This window comes from Lytechinus variegatus, chromosome 6, assembly GCF_018143015.1.
Source record: "Lytechinus variegatus isolate NC3 chromosome 6, Lvar_3.0, whole genome shotgun sequence".
Classification (NCBI taxonomy): Eukaryota; Metazoa; Echinodermata; class Echinoidea; order Temnopleuroida; family Toxopneustidae; genus Lytechinus; species Lytechinus variegatus.
Genome location: NC_054745.1, coordinates 44,012,063 through 44,024,669, shown reverse-complemented (window position 1 = coordinate 44,024,669; position 12,607 = coordinate 44,012,063). Strand labels below are relative to the sequence as shown.

Sequence of the window (12,607 nt, the reverse complement as noted above, 5' to 3'; positions counted from 1 at the left end):
AATTAATTTTATAACCTGAACTAGTTTTGGATAAGCTTCACACCAGGCTCCTATCCAAAATTCTTTTATTGATCTAAGAAATCTCACCCAGTAATTTGAACTATCCATGATGATGGGAACCTGACCAGGATTCCAGACATCACCAACGTTTGCTCCATAGTCCCACAGAGTCATATTCGCGCTGAGATCCACGGTCTCTAGCTGTACCCTCAACACACCGATATCTGCACCATTCATATTATACCAGAAGCTCATACAATGACCCTCGGAGGGGGTAGGTGGAAGAGGAGGACTTCTCAAGCGAGTTATATCTCCTGGAGCTGTGTTGGTAGATTCAACGTAAGCGAAGGTACCTGGAGAGGGAAGATATCATCAATAGAAATTTATCCACATTGTGCTGCACTCAACCCAGGTGAGGTGAATGGGTACCTGGCAGGAATTTATTCCTTGAAATGCCACAGCGCTGTAAAAGGCTGCGGGGCTAAAGCCAGGGTAATAATATCCAAGTCCTTTGGAAGCGCATAGAGACGTTATTTATAATGTGTTATGCGCTATACAAGAACTGTCTATTATTAATATTATTATTAGGTGGCTCACAACTGCTAAACAAAATAATAATGCAAAATAATAATGATTTTTATTTCAAGGGATGTTTCAATAAAAATCTTACAATTAGGTAAATTTAGCATTAGAGGTAATAAGAGCACTGAAGTGATGTAAGTATTTTCAATAGAGTAAGTTGAAAAAAAATCTATAAACTAAATTCTGAAGGAGATTGATCCATGAGGTCCTAAAATCAGATATGACTAGATGAATACCTAATTGGCCCCTTTGAAGACAATGTAGATGTATCGGTTGGGCTAGATCTACGCATGTTTCATCACACTGTACCACACATATATCAAACAGACTGAAAGAAAATAACTGAAATAAATGGTATCAAGTACACTCTATAGAAATTATTGCATGAATATTCTTTCGTGGAAACTACATAACAGATGCATGCATAAATCCTGATGAATATTACTCCTTCAAACTGCAAATGTACAAAATACAATATATGAGGTGAAAGGCAAAATGGTATGGAGTGGGGAGGGAAGGGTTTAGGGGAGCAAACTGCCTTTCCAGACAATCTTCCTTCCTGATTAAGAAAAAAAATAATGTGTGGTGGTCTCAGACTCTCTATCTAAAGGTGGCTTGTTTTGTAAGTAAAAATGGCACATTGCTTGGGGTCACACATGACTTTTAGAGTGACACATAGTAGCGTAATGTGCCAAAAATTTTGAGCGGGTCAGACATAGGATAACATTTGAAAATGCTGCGAGAGAGTGGAGAATGCGAACAAGATTTTTGACATTTTTAATACAAAAACTCCCAAGTTTGTGATAGATTTTAACATAATATTCAGAAAATCATAAAACTGACATTCCATTCTTTTCCTGTCCTTTCCTTTATTTTTTGTTTGTTTTTAATTGTGGGGTGTTGTGGCCCAGTGGATTATTCTCGGGACTTTGAAACAAAGGGTCGGTGGGTTCAAATTCCAGCCATGGCGTAATTTCCCTCAGCAAGAAACTGATCCACAATGTGCAGCACTCAACCCAGGTGAGGTTAATGGGTACTGGTAGGAAGCAATCTTATAAAGTATCGATCGTTTTCGATCTATCGTTGATCATATCAGCGCACGCACGCAGCTCTGCGTGCGTTTTGGGTTGCATTTCGCTGCTCCCATTGTTTTCCCTCACTTTTATTGATTACGGTATATACGTGGTTCTGCGAAACTGAAAATCGTTGAAATCAAGCTTCCATCGCGGCAATGCCCACTGTACGCCAATATTGGACTCTCTTCGAAGCATAACTCGTTTTATAATGCTTTATAAACTATAGAAACAAAAGGTAAAAACGTATGACTTTCTGGAATGTGTAGTTTAATTAATGGACATTGTAATTATAACACAGAAAAGGCAGAAACATAGTATGAAATTGTATTTTTAAAGCCTGCAAATGGATGCGAGTAATAGCCTTTGCGGAACCGACTATATACGGCTCCCGTACATGAATAAGTTTTAGGGAACCGTATATATCCGTCTCCCGTTGGCAACGGGTTAAAAAGCCGGGATGGGCTCTGAACACCTAGCTTAACCTGTTAATATAGGAGCGCCTTGAGCACCTAACAAGGCAGATATGTGCACAATATAAATACCCTATATTATTATTATTATTATTAACATTTTTGGCATCCATAGCCCCCCCCCCCCCCCCCCCTCATCAGTATGCCAGTGGATACAACTGAGAGAATTTACCTTCAGAAGTACGAAGTGTATGATCTGTTGTTGGTCCAGTAGAGAAGGTTGGAGTACTACCTTGGCCCAGGAGTAAGTCAGGATCATTGGTCCAAGATTCAAATCCATCCTCAAAATCTATATTGCCTGTAAAACAATTCAAACATACCATGGTGTAGTTTCATGAGATCACCTGTACAGTATTCAATCAAAACCAAATATGTCAAAACATCATATTACCAGAAAATGTGCTAATTATATCCTTATCGTTCATCAAATCATCAGCTCTGATTTCCTGCTCTGAAATTTGTGAAACAAGAAATTCTGTGAATGTCTATTCAAGGGGATTGACTGCATAATAGACTGGGCCCTGAATATGCTGCTGCTTTTGACCAGAATTGTGCAAAGCTTCTTTCAAAATGGCTTTCCCCATATACTCATTGGGATAGATACTTGCAAGATTGAGGGTAAAATAGATGACTCTGACTTTTTAAATTTCATTGATAAGTATGAAATTGATATTCAATTCAATTCAATTCAATTTTATTTATTTCACTTCCATCAAACAAAAACAAATTGTATACCATATATATAAAAAATAAGTATTTGTATCCATTGCAAAGAAACAAAAATAATAATACATATGTTGTGAAAAAAAAAACTTACATGATTTGGGCAACACATTGGAGGTTTTAAATAAGTATACTATTTTTCAATAGAAATTAAATTAAGATGGAAATGGAGGGACCCACTAAAAAGCAATGCTTGTACAATGTGGGCCCCTCAAAAATAGATAACAAAACCATTAACAGAGTACAAATACAGACATATGTAATCAAATGAGAAAAAAAAATAAATGAGAGAGAAATACTCACAAAATAAAAAATACGAAGATATGAAATGTATCACATTGAATTCAAAAAATAAAATTGAATTGAAATGTATCAAATTCAAATGAAATACATTGAGTTGAAAAATATTGAGTTGAAAAGCATTTACTTAAATTAAAATGTATCAAATTAGATATAACTACGAGCTTACCAGGATGAGGGCAGGCTTCTTGTTTGAGTTCAATATCATCCAGAGCAATATCACCTAGGTTACCATCACCCACACTGGCTGAGAAGACTAGCTGAAAGTCTTCTGACAGGTCTATAGGAACGCGTGCAATATTCCAGACCTTACCAATCTCTCCTGTCATTGAAAAGAGCGTCATTGAGAATGCCCCATTCTCCTGTGTTGATGTAAGAAAGAAAAGTGAAGGGCAATACGATTAGCACTAACTACATCCACAAGCAACAGGGGAAGGAGACCTAGGGGGTCAATTTGAATCCCCTCCCGTTTGTACTTTTCCGTAACATGATGCAGATTTGAATGTTATTTCTTGGCATTGTCCTTTGAAGTCTACCGTAACTTTTAGACTAAGTTTAAGAAAATCTGACAAGAGGTCGCGGTTTATTAGCTAATTCTGAAAGAAGTAGATGTGAGGGGAGCATGAAAATGAGGAGATGCTCAATAAGGCTGGCCGCTGGCTGTTCATGAGGTCAAAGGTCCACTAGGCAGATTTTCTCTTATTGAATTTAATTTTATCAAGATGTTTGTCTACATCAATTTAAGACTTCAAACTTAGCCTATTCTTTAATGTTAACTGAAATATAACCTAGACTTAATACGTGGTTTCAAACGGCCTCAATCACAAGAATCCCCGTTAAATTACAAGAACTTTTTTAGGCTGAAAAATACCCATTAATTATTCCTGTTCTCACACCGCCCTGAAACATACCCCTTCGGGATAAGTTCCTGAAGTTATTACGAGCATGCACAGTATGGTCTGATAAGCAGGCAAGGCGTGAGATACAAAATCACTAGCCCAGCAGCCACCCACGGCGCTGCACCCAACGACAAGCTGGGCTAAAAGTTCCAGTAATTTGCTTTCACATCGCAAAAATACCTGCGACCTTGGAAAAATCCCCATAAAATTTTCGTTATTTCGCCAAGTACCTACTATTTAGCGGGTATTTTCTTTTGGGGATATTACACATAGTTTGCTTTCACATTACCAAAATACCTGGTATTTTCTGATTGGGGTAAATTTCCCGATCAGAGCATACCTGGAACTGACGAACTTCGAGGCAGTCATTATCATCATCACATCACAATCTCTGCCATCATCATCATCCTCATTACCATCAGCATCATAATCACCACCACCATTATCATCATCACCATCAATCATCATCACCAATCATCACCATCAATCATCATCACCATCATCATCACCATCACAATACAATCTCTGCCATCATTATCATCATCACCTTAACATTCTTGTACTTGCCTTTATATAGAACAAGCTGAGTGTGCCTATATCATCCCCATACATGTAATAGTAGAAGTTTACACAATGTACTCCCGTTCCAGGGTATTTATGAGTAATTAGCCATGCCCTTGAGCCAGGTTGCTGGTTGTCTGCTTCTATGAATGCGTAGTATCCTGTCAAAACAATAGAATTCATTGAATATCTGACCTTTTTCGAATTATGGCCCCCATGCCATAAAAAGTTGCTATGCCAACTTGCATGACAGCAGTGCAAATTGATTGGCTCTTCCACTGAAGGGTGATATTCCAGCAAGAGTTGCTATCATAGCAACCATTTTTTCATGAGATGGGGGCCCTAACCCACAGCTTTATGATTTTAAAATTAATCTTATTCTGTTCCTCAAACTAGCAATAAACATTTATTTTTTTTTCATGCCTGGCAAGTGAGGGAACCTTCATTTGTATAACGTCAGTGCATTTTCATTAAAGTGGGATATCAGAATGGAAAGCCTGGCCAAAAATGTTCAAGAAGTCTATTTGTCTAATTAATATATATTTAATTTGTCTATTTAAAATCTATTCAATAATTTCTATTTGACTATTTAATATCTGCATGCAGTAATTTGGCTCTTTCAAGCACGTATATCCGTTGGTAACATTATCAGTCCATGAAATTTCCTTTTATCTAATATCATAGCCTTATGCAGGAATGAAAATGTTAAACAAGGCTTCTGTGAAAATTAAATTAGAATATTTAAATAATGGGAAACTGTCATTCGCCATTTATACCTTGAAGCATTTAACATTAAACAATATCTTGTTTCCATTTTAATTACCGACCATTTTAATGTACCTTCATATTCATAGAAAATCTGAAATTACCTGTCATTGTGCCAGTTGTATGGTCAATGTATGGCCCAGTTAGACGAGTAGGTGTTTCCCCAAACCCAACCGACCAATCAAAATCATCATGTAGTTCATGCTGAAGAAAGCCACAACCATCAAGCCCAGTCTCAAAATCACAAAAGTATTCTGCAAGAACGAAAATGATTTTTTTTTATAGTCATGCTTCATATCTAGAAAAACACAAAAATGATTTTACAAATCTGCTTCTTGGTTTGTATTTTCTACTCTACTTAAATTCATTTTAATTGTATTATTTGTAGAATATGTGTGTTAATTAATTTCTAATGAAACAAGACTTCACAAAAGGTATTTTTCCCCCTGATTGGATTTTTTTAATAAACAGATCTGTTAATAATTCATGAATATAAAAACATAAACCAAAAAAAGAATGCAAAAAAAAATAAATAGATAAAAATGATAAAAGAAATAAACCTTAAGAAAAAAAAATTAATAACTTTAATGATGGATCAGTAGGGGAAGGCATGGTAAGTTGTGACAGTTTTTGCTTTTTGCATGTTAGAATTGATATGATTAATAATCTAATATATCTAAGTACCTTGCCTTGAAATTGAATTCTTCTGAAATAATTTTCACCTATTTATAACTTTCTACCCCCACACTGAAAGTCATTGTCACCTTTGAAAAAAGAGGTGTGAAATGGCTCAACTTGCCCCATCTGTGGGGTAAGTTTGAGCCACCTTCTGGGGTAAGTTGAGCCACAAAAACTATGTACAAAATGTATGGGGGAGAACCAGTATGTCAATATTTTGTTTAAAGTCTTTTCACTTGCTAATTCTCTATAAATACTAACATCCTTTAAAAGGAAAAGAGCAGTCATGTAAATTTGCCCCTTTCAGCCTGCATTTCAATCGATTTTTATGGTTTGTTTGTTTTTTAAGATATATTACCATAAGAATTACCATGGCTCAACTTGCCCCATGCTGTTTTGCTCAACTTACCCCAGTCCGAACTTCAAAGTTGAAAACAATGTGGTTAGGGGTTATGCTATGGGACATCAATAAATGACACTACCACAATGTCTGACTCATTCATTATTGGCCTGGGGCTGGTGGCTCCACTTGCCCCTATGCTCAACTTACCCCACCTTCCCCTACATAAATATCAAACATAAATAATTAATATGCTTGAGAGGCTTTAGGTTTTAACACTTCATATGATTATCTTCATGGAACATACCTGCATTACAAGCCCTGTCATCAATTTGTATATCATCAATAGCTATATCTCCCCTTACTCCACCTGTCATTACTCCTTCAAATATCAACTGCAAAGGTAAGTCGTATTAAAGAATAATTTTAAAGTATCAAATGAATAAGTGTGTAGAGATCATTTATACGATAGCAATGAAATATTTCAACTTATTTCAATGATTAACCCCAAATCCTCGTTTAAATTTTACACAACACTGTTCACTATTTATTGAAGATTAAACATAAAAGAAAATCCTTATTGTTTTTTTACAACTTGATTAAAGTGTTTAAAAAGTAATGTGCAGTTCATAAAGTGAACAGTATTGTTCAACAATGTAGAGATAAGTTTAAAAAGCTCACAATATTTCAATTTGAGCATTTTTTTTTACAAGTGACAATAAGTTCCTACTGTGGTCCACACTGAATAAATTGCTAAAAAGTGTGTTCTTTTCAGCAGTGACAGGGGTACTATAGACTAAAAACATTTTGATTTAAATGGGTACTCAAAGCTGTAAATTAAATGGTCTTGATATTATATAGTGTCAAATTATCCAAGCAAAACACTCAACAGTTCTATGTGAATGACACTCAGAGTGAAATCATATAGGGGATCATATAGGTGTTTCTAAGGTGCATAAAAACCAACATTTTCAAAAACATACTGACACTGTTTCCTCAACAACTGCTCTCATAACCAGAAGTTCTCTTTACGTTTAATGTCTTGTTCACTAAAAGAGTGTAAAATGATCTATCACCTCAAATTCTATTATTAGGAGGTTTGGACAATCCATGCAAAATGCATTCTTTTAGTCTTTGCTAATAAGATTCTGAAGTAAACTAAGTAAAATTAATTGCATCGTCTCATTTGATATAATAAAGAAGCCGTACATGCATATCATAGTGGCTTATTATATTGCGCACAAGTCAACCTGTCAGTGGTCATTTGTACTCCAAGAAAGTACAATGTACTCATAAACAATAGGAATAGACGAGAAATAGAAATAAACCTTAGCATAATTTTAATGAAGAACAAATACATTTTCAGTTGTCATTCTTCACTCATCTACATGGAGTTACAAAGGTTGATGTCTATTCAGTTTGTATTTATATATCACAACAGAAGCTGTCCTGTATGTAATCACTGTGACTTTTTGAGCAAATATCATACAGATTGTTGTTATGTCAATATTGACATCTAAAACAGAATTTACTTTATAGTACAAAGATTTTAATTTCAAGGGTTTTTTTATCAGTAGCCATTATCACCTTAGAAATATTTCATACTGGAATTGTAATAGCAATCATTCACTTCAATTTCAGGGGGTCAACTGATCAGTATTAAGGTATAAGACACAGAAAAAAGAAAGAACAAGAAGAACAACTGGTTGAGACAATTTGACAAGTGGAACATCTCTGGCAGTCACTGAATCAACCCCCCCCCCCCCTTTGTGATCTCAACCGCCGCTCATGCAAACACCGTTGAAATTGGCATGATAATATTGTTGTATGTAATTTTTTCAGAAATCATCAAATTTTTTAAATAAGAATTATGCTAATCTGTGCGTAACTCATACTTTTTGCACTAATTCACTATAAAGCTCGTAGAATGCTAATTTTGGTGTAACTATTTTTTGCACCATTGCTTACAATTGCTTTGTTAACCACCTTTTTGTTCATTTACACCGATAAATTGTTCTCTTTATAATTTAATAATCCATAATGCTACTCAATGATAATTCTAAATTTTACAAATTTATTTCCCCTATTGTCCTTACTGTTTCTGTTCCACACATGTTGTTGACTTTTTATCAACCTTATTCCATATCGCCACTCATTTTTTTCTTGTTACCTTTGCAGGGTCAAATGGAGTTCACTCTTTACTGTGTATCATTTGGCTGTTTCATATGTAATTTTTCATCCATATACAATTTATAGCTTGTTTCTATGTTTGCGTTTTTTGTCAATTTTAATGTCTTTTTTTCCCTTCTACTGGCATTTCCAATTCAGCCTTTGGCTGCAACGAATGTTTTTTGATGTATCAATTAAGACAATTATTATTATTATTATTATTATTATTACAAATAAAAAATATCCTGGTTTGAAAATTAATTTCTTATGTATTTTAATGTTTTTTACCTTTTGTCTTCCTTTTTTTTGCCAAATTTGCAGCACAAACTTTTTTAACATAATTATGCCAAAATCAATTAATTTCAGGATGAGAAAATTAAAATTACATTGACTGTGTACACAAGAGACTGTTTTTGGTGCAATTTTGGGTCTGACAAGCACTTATGTAATGTTGCGTGATTTTCGAATGGCATAACAGGCAAAGAAAATTTGGTCTAAAAAAATGTGCAAGACATAAAAGTAAAAGTCAGGGAGCGGTACAGTAGAAAAATTTCAAGCAGCGAAATGGTCGCAGAAAATGTTGAGGGGGGGATTTAGGGTTAAATTTTGAGTTCACTCAATTATGAGATATGTATACTGCACAATCTTGGTGGCACTTCCAAGCTGTTCAGAAACCAATGGTGTGAAAGAAACTCTTGTATCTCGTCCTTCATTCAATTAAACTTTCTAACTTCAAGCAGTATGAAGAGAATGACACCTTGAGATAAGAAAAATTTTCTCATTTTTATTTTTAAATACCAAATTGTCATTTTGACTAATTACAGAGAACCTTTCCTAGTGGCATGTTCATGGTTGGGGTGGCTGGTTACAAGTATATTTGGTCTACTGTTATAGCAGGGATTCTCAAATGGTATTGCACACCACTTGTAGCGCATCGAGCCTTGCAGAGTGGCGCATGGGAGTAGATATAGAAAAGGAAAACATGAGAAAATAAAAGTTTGATCTAATTGAGGTTTGATCATTTGATTACAAAGGGAAAGCAAAAACTCGGTTATATTTGAAATTTGAATACTTATTGATTTTCTATTATTGGTTTGCTTTTTTTAAAAAAAACCTCATGAAGAAAAAGATACAGAAACAGAATAACAAACATTCATTTCAGCAAGCCAGTAATCATTTTTTTAAATAAATTGTGTAGATGGTCTTATGATGGCTTTTTATATCTTCTGTTGATTTAGAAGCCCTCTTGGCCATTTAGAATGCTTCATACAGCAAATTCAGAGGGCTCTGCTTCCTGCCCTCTATCACAATATTTGTTCGCTTGTTGGATAGCAATTGAGAATGGCTGTGTAATAGGCTTACCGTTATAGGCTGTATAGTGGTATCAATATTCATCCTAACAGGCAGCCAGTTATTTCCCTGTGATCCAGTCCTGGTCCAGGTAAATCTATTATCTGATGTCCTCACATTGAGTGTCCCAATATCACTCCCATACATATGATACCAAAATGTAAAGCATGAATCATTAACAGCAGTGAACTCATCACTGATCAGTCGAGCTGTATCTCCATTGGTTCGGAAGTCACTCTCAGTATACATGTACCAACCAGCATTAACTGCATATATGATAAACATGAAGTCATAGAGAAATAAAATCAATAGTACATGTATTCATCATCAAACCAGTCGATTAAAGCCTCTCTTTAACTCCAGCAGAGTATACAAGTTGCTAATAAAATGGCCACGTCAATATATAATGTAACAATATCATAGCATTAAGCCCGTCTCAGACTGCGATTCGTTGCGACCCAAAATTTTAAATGAATTGTGATAACATTTGATATGGATGTTCACACTAATAAAATATTATGGATCAGAGTTTGAAATACTGGCAGGACTACTGAAATCAAAATTCAGTCTAGTTTGAGCCTCCCTGAATGAATGAAAACATATTCAATTCCAAATTGTAATGACGTCATCATCGGTTGCGACTTGAAGCCGATTTGGACTTTACTCCGACAATAGGGTTTGCCGCGAAGTAAAAATATGATACTTGTTTTCATTACACTATGCCAAACTTTCAATGAAAATTTTTACTTCTTGGAACTTTCATATTTAATGCAAAATGCGATTTCTTGACAAATCATGTCGCACCGGATTGCACAGTGTGAGACGGGCTTCAGGGGTCATTGAATTCAAGCAACAGAACAGAGGATAAATCTATTCACAGGATACATCATAGTAGGCTCTAACCCCAAATTCTCCTGTTTGTGTTTTTTTTTGTCTTGTGAGATTGGATAAATTAAGACCTACCTCTAAATTTGGTTTACTGTTTCTTTTCTGTCTACTTACGTATCCCTTATTCAAAATGGTGAAATGTTGTCACAAAAAATCCCCCTCCCTCCCCTCCATAACAATGGCACATGATGAGATCAGTATCTAGAATGGCACAAGGATTGGTATTTGGAGTGTCAGGCTACTCCCATCTCCGCAGTCCGCTATGTCCTTTACTACCATTGGTGCATCCCCCCTTTTATAGAGACAATCATCACATACGACACCTGGATGGGTGTGGTCTGTAATTGGCCTGGTGTCAGGACCGGTATAAAAAAAGACTGGTGTCAGGACCGGTATCAAGGACTGGTGTCAGGACCGGTATCAAGGACTGGTGTCTGGGGTGTCAGACAGCCCTCACTTTCTAGTCCACTAAAAATTTCCTTCCTGCCATGGGTACAATCAATCATTCCAATCTCCCTATATACCCCTAATATAGACAATCCTTACCTATAGCACCTTGGTGTGTGTGGTCGGTATCAGGACCGGTATCTGGGGTGTCAGTAACCCCCCTCCTCCTGCTCCACTCAAAGTCTCCATTACTGTCATGTGTGTAAGCGCACATCCCTCCCTCAAAGTCACAATTAGCTGGACCAGCCGGGATGGTGATTGGGGGTGCAGTGGTTGGCGGGGCCACAGTGGAGGGTAGCGGCGGACCCACCTCTGCACCATGTGGTATCACTGTGACATCAATTCAAATAGAAAAGATATTTAATAAATACATTCATAATAATTTCCCTTCTCAACCTACGTAACTGTTTGTACTACCAAATATGATTTCAGGGTAAAACAATTGAATTCTATGGATTATATTATTCTAAAGTTAAATCATGTTTGATAATTAACAGAAGGCCAGTTATTACACAGAAGTAAACAGGTGTCAGGTGATAAATTAATCTTTTCTGCTCCTCAAATTGGCAACAATCCTCAATCAACCAGACGTACTCGTAGTAGTAGACATAGTCTACTTAGTTTTTATATTTCTAGTAAACTGTATAGAAGTTTTCAATATGACTGCAAAAGCTTCTAAGGAAGACACTAAACCTCTATAAGTTGAGTGAAAACAAGCAAATGAATGGATAAGATTTATAGCATCAAACGTTGTGGCCCAGTGGATTAGTCTCCGGACTTTGAAACAGAGGGTCGTGGGTTCAAATCCCAGCCATGGCGTAGTTTCCTTCAGCAAGAAATTTATCCACATTGTGCTGCACTCAACCCAGGTGAGGTAAATGGGTACCTGGCAGGAATTTATTCCTTGAAATGCCATCTCGCTGTAAAAGGCTGCGAGGCTAAAGCCAGGGTAATAATATCCAAGTCCTTTTGAAGCGCATAGAGACGTTATTTATAATGTGTTATGCACTATACAAGAACTGTCTATTGTTATTATTATTTATTAATAATACCAGGACAATAATATTTTGATCCTTTGATATTGATATGATTCTGTGTATGCACTTGGAAAGGAAAAACAGCAAGAATAATATGTCACAAACCTCGGCATCCATTATCTCTAATAGCGATGTCATCCACTGCAAGACTCCCAACAGAAGAGGATCCTACCTTGCCTTCAAATATCACCTAAGGAACAAACCAAGAAAAGGAGAACATCGGGGAAGCGTTTCATCAACATTTTTGTCTGACATGTTGTCAGATCTGACATCTTTCCTTGATTTTGATTGGCTGATAAGCAATGTTACTATGGTAACTGTC

General features: G+C 36.0%; 1 protein-coding gene across 1 annotated transcript in view; it reads right to left on the bottom strand.

The window, feature by feature from the left end:
• LOC121417884 (MAM and LDL-receptor class A domain-containing protein 1-like) overlaps positions 1-12,607 on the bottom strand; it is a 50,929-nt gene that overhangs the window by 16,257 nt on the left and 22,065 nt on the right. The window contains exons 10-18 of the mRNA XM_041611618.1: positions 12,391-12,475; positions 11,348-11,578; positions 9,926-10,179; positions 6,702-6,789; positions 5,481-5,630; positions 4,618-4,772; positions 3,321-3,513; positions 2,301-2,426; positions 88-353 (exon numbers count right to left, since the gene is read on the bottom strand). Of these exons, the coding sequence (XP_041467552.1) occupies positions 88-353; positions 2,301-2,426; positions 3,321-3,513; positions 4,618-4,772; positions 5,481-5,630; positions 6,702-6,789; positions 9,926-10,179; positions 11,348-11,578; positions 12,391-12,475 (1,548 nt within the window). The remainder of the gene's footprint in view (positions 1-87; positions 354-2,300; positions 2,427-3,320; positions 3,514-4,617; positions 4,773-5,480; positions 5,631-6,701; positions 6,790-9,925; positions 10,180-11,347; positions 11,579-12,390; positions 12,476-12,607) is intronic.